The 17,199-nt window shown below is 34.3% G+C and overlaps 1 protein-coding gene across 1 annotated transcript in view; it reads right to left on the bottom strand.

Annotated features, from left to right (window-relative positions):
* The window catches only part of LOC137615380 (intersectin-1-like), a 377,240-nt gene that overhangs the window by 213,813 nt on the left and 146,228 nt on the right, over window positions 1–17,199 (bottom strand). Inside the window, exons 21-24 of the mRNA XM_068345199.1 lie at window positions 16,305–16,499; window positions 14,234–14,374; window positions 13,534–13,668; window positions 1–11 (exon numbers count right to left, since the gene is read on the bottom strand). The exon at window positions 1–11 is cut by the window's left edge and continues 10 nt beyond it. Coding sequence (XP_068201300.1) covers window positions 1–11; window positions 13,534–13,668; window positions 14,234–14,374; window positions 16,305–16,499 — 482 coding nt within the window. The remainder of the gene's footprint in view (window positions 12–13,533; window positions 13,669–14,233; window positions 14,375–16,304; window positions 16,500–17,199) is intronic.

Genomic DNA, 17,199 nt, shown 5'->3' with positions numbered 1-17,199 from the left:
AGTTCGTCGTCCTTATTCGTTTTAAGAATGGCAAAAGGTAAAAACAACAAACATCATTAGTAGTATAAGTCAAGAAAATTAATCCTTCTCAATCAAAGGAATTCATTAGAAATACATTATCTTATAACCAAGAAATAAATTTCAATGCAATTTACATTTCAATTAAAATAGAAAAGCAAAAGAAGTTGCCATTGCAAGAATGAAGAAAACTCCATTGTCAAAAATTATGACCACAATAAAACATCCTACAATTTCCTACATGTATGAATATTTTTGGGAGGGAGGGAATTTCAAGTCTAGAAATGAACCGAACATAATTTCAAATAAAAACATTCCCTGTGTAACATATGTATATAAATGCAATCCCCGCAAGATTTAAATTTCTTTAAATGTCATGGAAGTTACTTAAGTCCAATAAGTCTCCTAGGATGACCTATATATTCTCCTTCCATTACTGATTACGTTTTGGCTTCTGCCAAAGAACTCAATTAATAGGCCTTCAGAGAATGATTCCTGAAATCAATACTTTAAAATATTATAACTCATTATATTTTAACTTCTCTAACTAATAATATCTAAATACTTGACAATATTAGGACCAAGTTCATAACTCAATCCACACATAAAAATTACTAAATTACATAATACCTGATACTATAAATGAGTCTCTCCTATTTAATAATTATAAAATGAAGAATTCAACACAATGCTAACTATAAAGATGAATAAAAAAAAATTATTCTTTGCCCAAACATTTTATACCCTTTTCTTTTAATGCTTATGTATAAGTATGTTAAGTGGTGATATTCTTAATACAATCAAATACCAAAACACCATGGACACAATTATGATCATTTTACAATTTTACGATTATATATTCTTTTCGATAGTGTATACTGTAATGCAATAAACTCCTGCTATAAAATTAAAAGATACCTTACACAAACTCAAAATAAAGATACCTGGAAAGTGACATTAACACATGAACCAATGAAAAAGCCATGCTACAGTATACCAGTATATTTATGACATCCAATTCTAATTTGCTTCCAATAATTTTGAAATTGCTATACAGTACATCAGGCTCATACATAAAACATAAGAGCATTTTATTCTTATTATCAGGGCCACTGACATAGAGCTCGGTCAATTCACATACAAAACTTTGTATGTGTAATGCCATGTACCGTATTAACGTCTCAAATTTGACAAAAAAGTTAAAATAAGATTAGTATTGGGGTATATTGTAGAGAAACAAAATGGTAAAAACTCAAGATATTAAAAAACAATTATGTCGCAGACAAAGATCTACCAGATTACCTTTGAGTGAAATAAAATGGCTGAACTGCAATAAGAATGAAGCAAAAATCTTGCTTGCAAAGTTAAACTGCATACTCTAAATATACCTACGTGCACCTGTTGAGCTAACTGGAATTACATGAATGACATGCAAAAGTTACTGAATATTGACATATAATAGAAACAAATGTCTAGGAAGGCAAGAGCAGATGAGAAGTTGAAAACACGAATCTTTTCTAAGTAAGAATTATTTTCAATCATACAAAGATATGACTTTTGTCATGCATAAAACACCAATGTCCATTTTCCAAATACCTGATTGACTTTCAAGGTAGCAGAATCAGGAGTCTGGACAGTTCCAGGTTCTGAGCTTTTGTTTGTCTGCTGCACAATGTATGCATGGTAAGGGGACAGGAAACAAACGACGATTAGCATACACCACGGCAATTATGCTAACACTAGCTTTTGACTCTTAAGCTGCAGACTACTACTCCAGTGAAACCTTAAACTACACTTTCAAACCAAATACAGTTTTGCAAAGGTACATACTTTCAAGCAGAAAAATTATAACCTACTTCATTAGTAGTACTGTACTACAGCATACTGCATAAAATTCAACATAGCAACAACCCAAAGAAAGCACATATATATACTGTATGGTATATCCACCTACAAATGTGACCACTAAATTGTTGTGGTCCCCCAAATACTGTACTGTATAGGGTTACCAGTTTATGATGACATATCTGAGCTGAAATTGCGTGCGATTTCTTTAAAAAGCACATCAATAATTTCATTAACATTATATCAACTGTACCTAGGAGACATACAATGCAGTTCCTCATTAGCAGCAATAAGCCATTTATACACATTTTTCCAGTGAACAGCAGAGTACTCCAAGGGAATGTGTTGTCACCTACGTTGTTTATGTCTCCTCATGGATTTTGTAATGCGTAGAACAGTTAGAGATGGTGGAGAAGGATTGGACTGAATTGATAATAGGAAATCAGCAGACCTAGAGTATGCTGATGATACTGTCCTTATTAGCAGAACACCACAGGATTTGCAATGCTTGCTTACCAGAATGAATGAAATATCAAATGAGGTTTGGCTCAAGATAAATAGAAAAAAGACAGAGATGATGAGAATGAAATATGCAATGGAAGATGAAATATCATAGGAAGGAGAAAGGATTAATGAGATAGAATCACTCAAGTATCTAGGAACTATGATCTCCAATACAGGGTTTTTAGAATTAGAGTTTAGTGAAAGATTGAAAAAAAGCAAATCAGACAATGGCTAGGTTAAGTGAAATTTTGAAATCAAATTGCATCAAATTACATATAAAAATCAAACTGTGGATAAGATCACGATGAGGGGTAGATGGAGATAATTTGGGCATGCTCTTTGCATTCCCTATGAGAGATTAGTCCACCAAACTTTCAACTCGGCTGCACAAGGCACTAGAAGAGTGGAAGACCAAGGCCTACATGGCAGAGGACTATGAAACATGAAGTAAGAGATGATGAAGGAAGAAATATTGAATTAAAAACTCAAGATATGGACGACTGGCAATATCTAACAGAGGCCCTTTCCGTCAATAGTCGTAGGAGTAGATGATGATGATGATGATTATCAGGTTAACTATCTCATTAGGGAACACAAATTTCAGTTACCTTGATATATTGTGCTAGTGATTAAAAGCATCTGATGTACTGTATGTATTGTACTTCTAAAAATAACTTATACAGTACCCATTACTATTATTTAGATAAATTTAATTTGATTGATAAATGTAGGACAAATGGCAATGCAATGGGGCCTGGGAGGCCATTCAGTACCCTTGTGCTAAGAGAAAAATCCTGCATTTCCTGTATGAAGAAAGTTAAAAAATTGGATAGCACAGCAAGAAGGAAGGAAAGCAGCAAGATGCTTGAGGTATTTATACGAAGCAATCATCATCTTACTCCATGTAGAATTACCACATTCAAATAAATCTGTTGACCTGAGTCAAATAATACCCCTTGCATAAAATTACTTACATCAAGCACTCCATATCTTAACTCATCCCAGTGGGCTACTCTATAGTGTCAACATCTCTACTGGCTACTTTACCACCATGCTTTTGAAAAGATCTATCTAAGGCAGCCTTTGCTCTTCTATATCTGTTCCTCTACGTACAATAATCTACTCACTTTACTTTTCTTCCTTTTTTTCTTAACAAAACTTTGAAGTAATTTGTATTTTTCCTAGCTATACAAGCCTTCAGCGGCGTTGGTATAGTCATTAAATTGTTAACAAGATGGTTGATTAATGACATGGGGAGGGAAGTGAAAACTTCGCCCAGCTGTCTGTCACCTTGTTTGTCCTTAGACCTAAGACTGAGAGGGGTGGTTGAGGTAAGAAATTTAATTTAAAGAGCACAGCTTGTATAGCCAGGAAAATGCACATCACTTTTAAAATCTATTTGATCCTACATCTATACAAACCCTTCATCCCTTAAAATAGAGAAACTCATTCATTAGAGGCAAAGTCAGCTAGAATCAAACTGGAAGGTTTGTTTCTTCATTGAACATATAATCCTTCTTGATCATATATGGTAGCAAGGAAGGTAGCTCACAGTTCACCGACAGAGTTGTGGCTAAAGTCACTGGGTGAGCTCTGTCACTACTTTAAGTGACTAGTCCATGTGGAAAAGCTCCTGGAACCAAGCCACTGCAGTAGCTTTAACACAGGGAGTACACTCTGTTTGATGGACCATGAAGTTACTTGTCAACTGGTGAGCTTCACTGCTCACAGAAGAGAGCTGATCTTTAAGGGCAAGGATACTCCTCCTATTCAAAGTATGAATGAAGAAACTGCTAGAAACCTTTCACCTTTGCCAGCATCCAATCCCTGTGGAAATCTGTCATATCGGGCTCAAAGTTATTTGACCAACTAGGAAGGTACTGGTTGAAGAATGAGAACTGATATAGATAGAACAGCTTCCTGAGGGTCAGGCCATTCCAAAGGAATGGGTGAGATTTTTCACTCCCACACAAAGGAGAAAAGTACATGCTAAATTATAGAGGAAATTTTTATGAGTACTTCTCTACAACTATTACTGCTTCTTCTTACTTCTAACAAGAAGTATCGCAGATGTGAATAAGCGGGGAAATGGGAGTTGAAAGAGGAGAAAGAAGATAAAGCAACATCACTCATCTCCCCTTGCCAACAGTTCTCCTTTGCTACCATGAGTGGCTCTGGGGTTTTTACTGATCAGGAACAAGTGCGCTACCTCTCTGAGTTTGTCAAACAGCATTACAAGGTATTCATTCTTTGTTCTGATCTGCAAGGGATTGAATACCAGGTGGGAACCATCTCCTCTCAAAAAAAGAGTCAAGTGATTGCTCGAAGTCCCATGAGAATTTCTTGCAAACCACCATTTTGGACTTCTCCTCCTTGTATGAAGAATTGTTAGTATTAGGGTGGGGAGCAAAGAAGGAGGAGGATAGCTTCAAACAACAGTGTATCATTAACCTCAATTGCCTAGGAGCTGGTGTTTAGTCCAGAAGGACTGATCACCTGATATAGGTGCAAACAGTAGTCCTTGTTGCACCGGTCTCAACTTGCTGGCTGACCCCAAAAGGTACCATTCAATAAGTAAACTTCATAGCGGCTCAGTGAACAGCCGTGATTGAGAGATATCAGTTTGAGTATGAACTTTGTTGGTATGACCCATTACGACAAAAAGGACTTGTAGAAACGATACCCATATCGGCCTACTATAAAAGGATCGAGATAGGACCTTTCACCTGCAACTGATGAAACAGCAGTGTTGTCACATCAGGTTCACGATCACCAACACATCTTGATGGTACCAGAGAATGCAAGAGCTCTGTATTGGAGGTAATGTGAACGATACCCTTCAATAGCATACAGCAGGGTGCTGAAGATTGGTCTGGTTAGTACTAATAACCAGCAACTAATGAACCAGTGGTGGCTGCCAAACCAGGCTCATGATTGCTAACCAACCCCTTGGGTACTGGCTAATGCATGAGCTCCGTATCAGTAAAAGGCAGTAGAGTGAACGATACCCATATTGGCCTACCATATGGTGCAGATCGGTCTAGTTAAGACTGTTCACTTGCAACAGATGAAACAGCACTTGCTGTAACACCAGGCACACAATCACTAACTGACCCTGAAGATACCGGTAGTTGGCGAGTTCAGTATGGCCCAAGGCATGTACCAGGGTAGGAACAAGAATGGTGGAAGCATATTCTTCAAACCTCCCCTGGCCTACAGTGCTGATGCATGGTCTAGGAATGACTGCTCACCTACTTCCAGTGCAACAGTAGTAACTATAAGACTAACTCGATCACACTCCCCAAGGAGGGTGATTGCCCTAAGTCCCAAGGAACTTTTAGCAAAAGGCCTTCCTACATGACTAAATTCATTGTTGTCTTCTCAAGGAAATGTCCAATGAAAGGAATGGAGGAGGATGAAGAGATTGGTAGAGTAGGAAGAGTGAAATTTCCTTCCCAATGTCAATGCCAACCACTCTTGCTTGTTGTTACAGAAGAATCATGGTCAAGGTGACCAATAACTGTGCTTCTTCTGAGGAGGAAGCTAAAAAAAACTTCCTCTGCTAAAGCACAAACAAACAAACAAATTGAACTGCTTTTTGGTAAGATATGGCAGAAAATGAAATACCAATAAGATATTAGGGATATGTTAGAACTGTATAAACTTCTTTAATGCTTTACTCCACGTTGTTCATGATGTTCTGAAGTGGATGCATCATCTTTAATAAAGAGAAAAGATGAAGTTTTATATTTATAATTACAGATTCAATAAGTCGCTCAGCTCTGACATGGAATGGTGATGTATGATTTCCTATGAAAACATCTCTTATCATAAATAATTATCTAGTTGGAGCCAGTTAATTTTTCATTTGCTGCACTCTGCAAATTTATGAAGTTGCAGTGTATGTAAATGGGTACCACTCTAAACAAATGTAGTTTTCAAAGAAAAAAAAAAAACGTTCAGGAAGCTTACACATCAATATCAAAAAATAATAATTTGCCTGTCACTATTACAGTATATGTGCTTTTCAGTTCAGCTAAATTTTTTGTGAATTAAGTATGTCAGGAGAATTCTTACATAACTACAGTCACTTTGGGTTGTTGCAAATTCTCATTGAGTATATTTCACCAATACCAAATTAAATACCAACTTTTGATAAAATATCAGTAGCATAGTTTACAACTTACTACATAACCTTATTCATATAAAGAATATATAAATTGTACTTCGCCATTAGTCTCTGGAATGGGCTGAAGCATATCCATCAAAGCTTTCTTACGTCAGAAAACTATCTAATCCATGCACAAAAGTAACATTCTAATTATAAGCTTAAATTACAAATAATACCTCATTATGTAATTTCAAATTATAATAATTCTAAGTCTAAAGGAAGGGTAAGTGTTAATGTAAAAACCAGCACTGGATTTCACCCATAATCTTTCAGGCATTGCCACAAAAGAACACACACCTTACTTGAAAATGCCAAGGATATATTATATATCAAAATAAATAAGGAATAAAAAAAATCTTTTTAATGTTCATAATGCTTCTCTCTGTCAGGTTTAATACAGATGTTTTCCCTAAAACTAAAAGTTTCCAGTATTCTCTCCTTTTAATAGACTTAAGCTTCTAGTTCAGTACTAAGATAATCTGGTAATTATTAAATTAACCTAGGCTTGGGTACACCATAGATATTTTGTCTTCTCAATTCTCTCGTCTCCATTGTGTTCGGTACTTGGTGTTTTCAACCCCCTCCAGATTATTGTTTTGTGAGATTTAAGTTATCATAAATAAGGCTTGTCTTCTTATGGATTTGTAAGTAATTACTGTGAGAATTGTTCAAGAAAGTTTTTGCTGGACAATCATGATCCTCATCCTCTTTGTGTCGTGCTGGGGGGTCAATATTGTCATTTAGATGTGTGTAAAGAATGTCAATTACTTACTATCCCTCTTAACCCTTTTACCCCCAAAGGACGTACTGGTACGTTTCACAAAACCCATCCCTTTACCCCCATGGACGTACCGGTACGTCCTTGCAAAAAAATGCTATAAAAATTATTTGAGAAAATTCAGGCATTTTCCAAGAGAATGAGACCAACCTGACCTCTCTATGACAAAAATTAAGACTGTTAGAGCAATTTAAAAAAAATATACTGCAAAATGTGCTAGGAAAAAAATAACCCCCTGGGGGTTAAGGGTTGGAAATTTCCAAAGAGCCTGGGGGTAAAAGGGTTATGAAGAGGCAAGTTCAGATGGTAGCTGCCCATTTTAAGAACTGAAAAGACAAAGGATCTGAGACATACCCAAGCCGAGGTTACTGCCATTAACCACTGGACTGTCTCAATACTAAACAAGAAGCCTTAAGCCTATTGAAGGGAAAGATAATGGTGAACTTTTTAGTCAGTGTAAATGTTATTATTCCAGGCTTTACGAGAAGCACTACAAACATCAGTTGAGCATAGAAACAATAAATCTTATTAATCAAATTTAGTTTTTCACCCTGTAATAACACACAGCAATACCATAGCAGTACATGCCATAGCAAACATTTAGCCATTTGGTAATAATACAATCTTCAAAACATCAAAAAGAAACATTCTCAATCCTTAATACCAAACATCCTATCTATTTGCATGAAATTGGGTGATATTCCTTAACATATTACTTACCTACTGAATGACAAGCTAAATTTCATGCAAATTGACCACAAAATATATCAAGATGAAAATATTAGAGAGACTTTTTAACAACTGAATGAATGTGTTCTGTTAAACCAATTCACACTGCGGTAATTAGAAATTTCACGGTCCATTACCTCCCAAAATTGAGTTTAATTTTTTAAGTTATAAAATAATCAAGCAATAGTTCAACTCATAAAATCTACTTATAACATTACAAGTAATGATAAAAGGTATAGAATACTGTACTACTAAAAGTATGAAGGTAACTGATACAGACACTATGCATCTCAATATATCACAACATATAGTACTTAGATTATTACTTTCTACATTCTATATTGTACACTATATTTAACAGTAAGAGAATCTAAACTGCCTAAAAATACTGAGGAAAAATACTAAGTGCAGATATGATTTACAATAGAATAAGAAAACTAATAAAAATGACTGAAATTCTTAAAGTACGTTCTCACTGGATGATGTTACATCTGTGACTTCTTTTATTACCCTCATAATTTAAAAACAAAAACAAAGGATAAAAAAAGGAAAGAAGTGACTTCTAAACCATTGCCTATCATGATAAGCTACAAAAATTCTACAGTAAATTCGACTTTTGACATACACATACCTGAAAAGATTACTTTGTGCCATATCACTAACAACAAGAGGTTGTGAAAAACTTACTTCTACACTATGGTGTATGGAAAGTTTTACCTATCTTAACTAGAAAAATCTCCCTACATATATATATTGGCACATTTGGTTGATTTAAAAGGAAAGGTATTCATGCAGTTAAATTATACATTCAAATTTATGCTTATTCATATTAATTTGTACTTCTCATACGCATTAGATTTATTGATGGTAAAATTTAATATGTAAAAGAAAAACACTTCATAAATAAAATGAAAATGATAAAACGAGTTGGATGTGAATAGCTACTTCTTGGGTACAAACTGCATTTACAGAGTAAAATAATTATGTAACTCTTAATTAATCTTAGCATTGTGACCAAAAATCCTTTTAGAGAAAAATTGGGGCAATGAAGTGGAAATATATTTCATAAAAATGTTTTAAATACTAAAGACTATATATAAATGATACAATGCAAGTGCATATGAAATTAATTTCTTAAGGAGCGCGACTGACGACCTTTGGAATCGAATTTTGAAAATTTAGATTATCTTATTCTATTTTTGGTTGGGAGAACATCTATATTCCAAGTCTAAAATAGCTTTTCTAATTGAACAACTTTGCTTTATTGCTAAAATATTCTTCTTACATATTTAAGCAAGTGCATCTGGTCCCATGGGCAACTGTTTTCTGACCTTTATAACTACTTATTCAATTTTTCTTCCAAAATTCCAGGGAAAGCTATCTATTTTAGCATTCCATATAAATTCAACTTTTTCTTTGATTTTCTGAGGAATATGTTTTTTTTGTACACTATATAATATACAATTAACACTCTGCTATCGCGCCTAATTTGTACCGCTATTGCCGCACTATGGACAGAAACGTGATAGCCGAACTGAAGAACTCATGGAAATAAAACTTATTCATACCCCAACCTCTTTACCCTATTTTTATCTCTTTTTTAATGAAAATTACCTTAATTACAAACCAAATAACTAACTGTTAATTAAATAACAAAAACAAAACATAAAATACTGTAGTCCATTTTATTTACCCTTTTGGGGATAATGATGATCTTGGGTGGGTTGAAGGGGTTCTGGGGCTGGCATTGAATAGCCTCTCGCTAATGAGTCGGCAATATTTTTTCAGTCATATACCTTAAACAGTATGGCTTTTCTATACAAACTACAGGGTTTATTAAAGCATTACTTTTGTTTAGTACAGGATATATAAAAGCTTTATTTTCTATTTTCCCTATGGGTTTTTAAAGTTTTCACATGTAGACTAGGTTTGTTTATTGGTTATGAATAATGAATAGTCTAACTTTCAGTAACGAGTCGGCAATATTTTCTGTCACATATTTCAAACAGTGTATATTTTCTTTACAAAGAATTATTTTGTATAGTAAACGGTATATAAAAGCCTCTCACTCTCTACCTACCACTCTCACTTCATACCTTTCGTCTCTAGGGCTTTTCCTACATGCCTCTCACTCTACCAAATAAAATCTTAGTTTACGAATGAAATTAACATATATCGCTCTATTTGTGTGTGTGTCATGGAGCCGGCAGTATTTGAATTTCTCGATCAACCAGGGTGCACTATAGCAGTCATTTAGATATTTGGGCAGCTCTTCAAGTAGGCAGGATAGTAGAAAAACGCTACAGCCGAGGGTTAAGTGTACGTAAATAAATGTTAGCTGCCTGTCTTTAAGGTGTTTTCCTCTTGTTTCTCTGTTTGCTCGTATACTGCAAATATTTACAATTTTTGTTAAGATTATGCTGAAAGATGCATAAAATGTCAGAGACGATATTTAAATAGAACAAAACCATAAAATTTTCCGATAAAAATACCAAAAAGAATACATTATGTCAGCCAGGCTTGCTCATTTGGTACATGCAGCCTGTATGTGTGCATTGTGGGGGGAGGGGGGATCGATAATTCTGGATTTGTAGGTAGGGATTCACACTGGTATGCAAATAGCCCTGAAATTATTTTTATAATTCCCATATGATATATGAGATTTTCTGATAAATTTTCTGTACATTAACTTTTAGCAAAAATGAAAAACTTACAAATGAAAAATAGTGACCTTTAAAAGTAAACACATATACATTAATAAAATAATACATGTGAAAGAAATCAAAATGCAAAGAGAATTTCCAGTGTACACGCAATGAATCGGGTCAAGTCGCACTCCTTAAAACTCAATTTTGTAAACATGTAAATACTTTATATAGACTGATGCTTCTGTTCTAAGAGGAAAGTTGTTCATCTACTTAAAAAAAAATATCCTCCTAATGTACAGAGAGAAGAATCCTATAAAGTATAGAACGAGAGAGAGAGAGAGAGAGAGAGAGAGAGAGAGAGAGAGAGAGAGAGAGAGAGAGAGAGAGAGAGAGAGAGAGAGAGAGAGAGACAGACGGGGGTTATGATCATATTTTCAAAGCACTGCATGTGTGGTTGTCCACTTTGAACTGAAGCATAAGCCTATATGAATCAATGGTTTTTCCAATGTAATAAAATAGAGAAAAATTTGTCCACTTATTACCTAAAATAAAATTTGCACTCATGTGATCACCTAATCACTTAACTTTAGATGTAATCATAATTCAATAATAATGCAAAGATCTCAGCTATCATTATAACCAAGCATTTTTACTAAATTTTCTTTCTGAAAGCTTACAACTCATAACTTCTTAATGTCTAACTTTTTGTGATATTTCTCAATCTTACAACTTCTTCTTTAAAAGATATATGAGGGTGGGGAGGCAGAATGTTTCAACACATAAAAAACCAGCAATAATCTTTAGAGGAGACTTAGCCAATCAACAATATCTAATTTCAACCTTAAAATTTTCCAGTACTGTTTCATAAAATGAGCAATATGAAATAATGAGGAATTCTTGTTCACCAAACGTATAAAATTGAACAATGATTAAGGGAATGGTAGGTCTCACTGGTAATAGATTTCCAATTGAAAATGGGAACTAAATACTGTATAGTAAATAGCAGGGTTTGCAATTTACTAAATAGGAAAGTAGGAAACAGCAGAATAATATTGGACACTCTTTGTAAAGGAGTTATTAATTTACAAAATGAGAACATTTTACAGATAATTTTGTTATGTAGGAAATCAAAAAGGTAAACCCTAAGTTCAGCAAAATTTTTCTTCTGGAAATGGGAACTTAAATTAAGGTAAAACCCAAGTGTTGATAAAAATACAAAACGATTATGCACTCAGCCTTCTTTCGGCAATGAATCATTTTTTATTAATGAAAGCCAGGAAAAATAGAAGCAAAATGCATAAAAAAAATTACACAAAACCCAGATCTGAAAACTTTACTCTTCACTTTCAAATTCTTGAAAATTTTTAAAGTTACAAGCTACACATTAGAACCAATTAAGCAAAAATAACCTAGTACTGTATATCAATTTTTTAGCACAATCTGTTCCTTTGCACAAAAAAACTAAATGAATCTATTAGTTTTGTACCCAAATCTATTCTCTTTTTAAATGCTTTTCACTGGTCACAAATATCAAATTTTGTTTTTGCGGGTGCAGTATTCATGTTCGCATTATCAGCATAACATCATATGAGTAAAATTTCACCATTATAATCATCATAACATTTTTATGGCTTTAAACCAGATATGAGTGTTTTATGCACTATCAATCTAAATTGGCTCTGGTTTAGGTCTTCATATTTATACTCTTTTTCACGATTTAGTACCAGGTCATCCTATAGGTCTTTGTCTTATTTAATGCTCTGTCTACAGCTTTTCATACCAACTGTTGTTCATCCCCTCTAATCACAAATCTATTTCAATCTTTAACATCTCAATTTTCAAGCCACTGGACACCACGTCTCACCAAACTATTATTTTTAATGCAGTACAGAGAAGAGGCATTATGTATGCATTGTAGGTCTGTACTGGATGCCTTTGTTCCACCTACAGTACCAGTCAACCAGTCTTGACAGTCTTTCAATTCGCTGCTCTCTCAATAACGTCTGAGTCATGTGTCTCTTCAAGGTAACATTTTTTTTCCTACTATTAGTAAAGGCAACCCTTTTATTACAACATCTTTCACTTTCCCCTATCTACCAGTCTTTTTGATATCTTCTATTATGATACTCATTCCATTGTTTATCTCGGGGCACGTTCTCCTCCGCTAGGCCTATCATTATAGAAAATGGGAGGAGGGTAAACTACACAAAACTCTGGTCGTTTGAGAGGAGGTTCCAGGTAACTCCTAAGAAAGTGTTTCGAGGTAAGTCTCTGTGTTGGAACAACTTTTAATATCACTAATAACCTATATCTTACAAAGCAAAGTTCTCAAGCCTACTTTTGGCATTGCAACATTTTTACTCCAGTTCCATTTCAAACTTTCAAAGAAAACTAGAAAAAGATTACTATGATTACCATCCCAGAACATGTAAAGAAGAAATAAAAAGGCTATCATAAAACAATGAATCTAGGAGAATTATAGCTTTCCTACAGTAGTGTTCATGAATAAAAAAAGCTTCATAATTACTGAATAAGAAGACTGCAGTGCATAATCAAGGAGAATGTATTTCATCAACCCCAAGAAATAGCAGCGTATCACAAAAAGCACTTTTAAAATTTGAAAAGCAGCATTTTACTGATGATGAAAATTTTGTAGTGAAAAACTTAGAATAGCATAAAATTGCTTATATACAGGAGACACTCCTCCACCAGCATACTAGCTTGGTCAAGCACGCAGGTTACCACCACCACAACTGGCTCATTAGCATAATCATCTCATGTCCTCCACCAGAGATAAGAATCAAGGAAAAATAGCATAATAAAATTGTTTTAATTGATACCTCTTCATTCGCTTCAGAAGCAACAACTTGCTCTTGTTCAGTAAATGACTCCCCTGTCTCAACAGCCACATTCTCCGCCTCAGTTGACGCCACGACTTGTTCCGCAACAGTGTCTTCAGTACTAGCAGTAATAAACTGCCGTAATAGGAGGACGGGGAGGATAGGTGATGGTGGTAATAACACTTGTTATGATCTATTAAAACTATTCTAAAACCGTTGCCATAGCCACTGAGAGCTCACAGTGAAGAACACAATCAATTAAGCTTATTCTCTAATCTTATCCTAAAAGATAACTACCTCAAAATCATAATAAATAAAAAGCAATTTTTCTGAATGACTATCAGATTTACATGTATTGAAGAAGGAAATAAACAGTCTGCTGCACTATTCACCACAACCTAATTCAAGAGGCAACTAGTTACAGCCATGACTTCCACAAAGTGGCTCATCAGTATTTATGAAATGTGTGTAAAGTACGTCATAGTTTTGCAAAAGTTAAGCTTTCCAAAAGCAAGCTCCTCTCTAAAGCTTTTACCCATTGTACATTATTTACACATTTGGTTATTTGATAGCATGTGCACAGGCTTTCAAAGCTACTTTTTTATTTGTATTTTATGACCTAACATCAAACAAAAACTTCAAAATATCCCTACACTGGTCAAATTTTAAAAATCTGAGAAATTAAATTTTCTAGACTTACCTGATTCTGAATCATTTCTACATAGTTGGATGGAAAGATGCCAACATTTTGGTTAATAATGCCAGTCCACCAATCTCCTTCTTTTTTAACAACTAGAATGATCTCTCCAGCATTAAACGTCAAGTCACCTGGTTCGCCAGACTGAAAGAAAAATTTTATTCATTCTTAAAATTATTTCCTATTAAACATGGACTAGTAGAGAGGGAGACCTTTGAGAAGGTAAAAATGCATGAGAAATGCTAAATTCTGATTGCATAGTAATGACATCCAGTACAGTAGAAGGTTCTAAATAATAACCAACTAAAGTAAACTAAAGTTACATCTTGATTTACCTAACATAAATACGCTTTTAGTTTGTCTACCTCTAATCATAAAAGTTTAATAAACCTTGTACAAATTAGATGAAAAATAACCATCATACATACCATTGACATTTTTTTACATAAATATTATTCTTTTGCATGCTGAGGCCTGAAATGAGTTCTCTACACCATTTTCTGTCGTTGTACTTTTTTACCAAATTTTCATTCTGTTCAATACACGTTTTCATCATTTTCTGAGCATTCCTACTAGACTCCTTCCTCATAATTCCCCATTTCCTATTTCTCTAACCACCTCTGCTCCTCAACACTTTTCAATAGATTAGATCAGCCTATTTTAATGACACTGGTCAATTTCTCTTTGTTTACCTTTATAAGTGTCTGTCTGTTAAGCACAGTAAAATAGTATTCACCTTATAAATACTACAAATTAGTATTGTTTATCAATTGGAAACTTTATCCATAAAGTATTGTAGTCCAGCAATCTCAACTTAGATACACATTCTTGTTTCACTTTTTCTTTCTAACCTCAAAATTTCTGCTTCACTGTTTGGCGTGTTTCCAAGGCATATAAACATTCTTCTTTTTCAATGAACTGCACTAATTCAAAACAATGGTGGTCCTCATTCCTCCCTTCCTGCTATAGGCATAAAACTATCTTGCTGAGTCATTATCTAGTAATTAAAATATTACCCCTCTTTAGGTTGGCTTCATTATAGTCTTTTTCACTTTTGTTTTCAATTGAGGATGAATTTCAAAGATCAATTATTAGTGACTTTTTAACTCTAAAGTATCAGCGAGTGTAGTTAGATATGAACAAGCGTCTTTTGTTACTTATAACGTGGTGTGGGGATGACTTTCGTGTTATGAGTCGTCTTACATTGTACTGAAGTTGTGTTAATAATGTGCAATTACCTCTGATGGGTAGTATCAACTAACATACCATGATAGAATGCACATGAAAAAAATGTGGTGCATTGCAGTGGGTTACCTAGTGTGTTAGTCAACCGCAGGTAGGTAATGGTCTGTGAGATGGTAGGTTATGAGTAGACCCACCTGTATTATACATAAAAAAAAAAAAAAACAGTGTTATAGACAGTCATATAAATACTTTTTACTTTAACCATTATCAAGCAAGGATGTGAATTCTGTCATAATGTACTCTAAAAACAGCTCAATCATTCCCTAAGAATGATTAACATATCACTGCATTAAAACCAATTTTTGTACAAAAGAGAAAATTCTGCTGCATAATATGACACAGTTGTGCCTCAATAAGTACCAAAATCCAGAAACAAACTCTCAATTTGTATAGCACATATGATACCCTATACCTATAACAACACATCCAGGTTACAGGTTAATTCCTTATTTAGTAATTAATATCCTATTCTATAAACTAATTTGTACTCAATAAATGTAAGATTATTATCAGTAAAAATAAATGTGTCATATTCACTAGACTTAAAACTTCAATGCCTGTTGGTACTAATTAAAAAAAAAATGAGAATTTTTTAAAACATACTATACTAATAGTTCCATGAAACCACTAGGCTCCCATAATTTTATAGCAATACCATCTGCTGAGACAAGTTCTGAATGTGTAATTCAGTAAGAATATGAAAGGTGTGCTATATATTTCATTATTTAAACAATAATGATCTCCATTCCTTAATTCTTAAGGGATATATATCTTACTATTATTCACTTTCCTGACACATTACCTTACAAAACGGGACTTCACTACGTACCAAATATGGATACAAAGCTTGATAGAACTCTGATACATCATCATGGATCAAGTTGTCTGGCATGGGTGGCTCTTCAGGAGCTTCCTGAGGAGTAGTGACAGGAGATGTGGTTGCAGTAGGTCCTGATACCATTCTCACAAAAGACCTTGGGAACCATCCACCCGTGTTATTGAGCTGACCGTACCACCACTGATCCTATATATTATGAAAAAAAAAAATACTTAGAAAATAGAAAATACCTAGTAGAAAAAGCAAATGTTCATAATAAAAATTATATTTCAATACAAACCAAACTCAGTTGAGTCCCTTGTCAAGCAATGAGGAATGATAAGAAAAAAGATCCCCTTTTTTCTATGCAGGCTACCTCCCAAAATTGGGGAAGTGCCATGGTAGATAGGTATATACTTCAATGCTTACCCAATATTCATAAGCTGTTAGTTTGACCCTCTAGCTACCTGACCAATAAGATGTTACATTACTTGAGCTTATTTCAAGAACAAATTTATTTCAAGCCATAACATGAAAGGAAAAAGATAAACTCAGAAGGGGAAATTAATTTTTCTCAAGTTCCTGGTATTAGCTTTTTCCTTATTCATCTGTTTCTCTCAAATCTCCCCAATATTACTTTAGGCATATCATGTTTAACAAAAATTACTGGTATACTGCACCCGGGAATAAGATCGAGGATGTCGTGAAACAGAACCAAGGGCCAAAAAGATTCAAGTTTATGGAGTTAATAGTACAGCACAATTCATTTCACAATAAGGTGACATCTCGTAACTCCAGAGTAACTATTTAGCAACTCTATACTTTGATGTATCTAGCCAATGAATCCTCTTGAGACCTTTTACGTCAATAGGCGTAGGAGGAGATAATGATGATGATACAAGAATAC

This window comes from Palaemon carinicauda, chromosome 21 (genome assembly GCF_036898095.1).
Source record: "Palaemon carinicauda isolate YSFRI2023 chromosome 21, ASM3689809v2, whole genome shotgun sequence".
Classification (NCBI taxonomy): Eukaryota; Metazoa; Arthropoda; class Malacostraca; order Decapoda; family Palaemonidae; genus Palaemon; species Palaemon carinicauda.
Note: the sequence above shows the minus strand (reverse complement) of the source record. Positions and strands in the feature narration are given on the sequence as shown.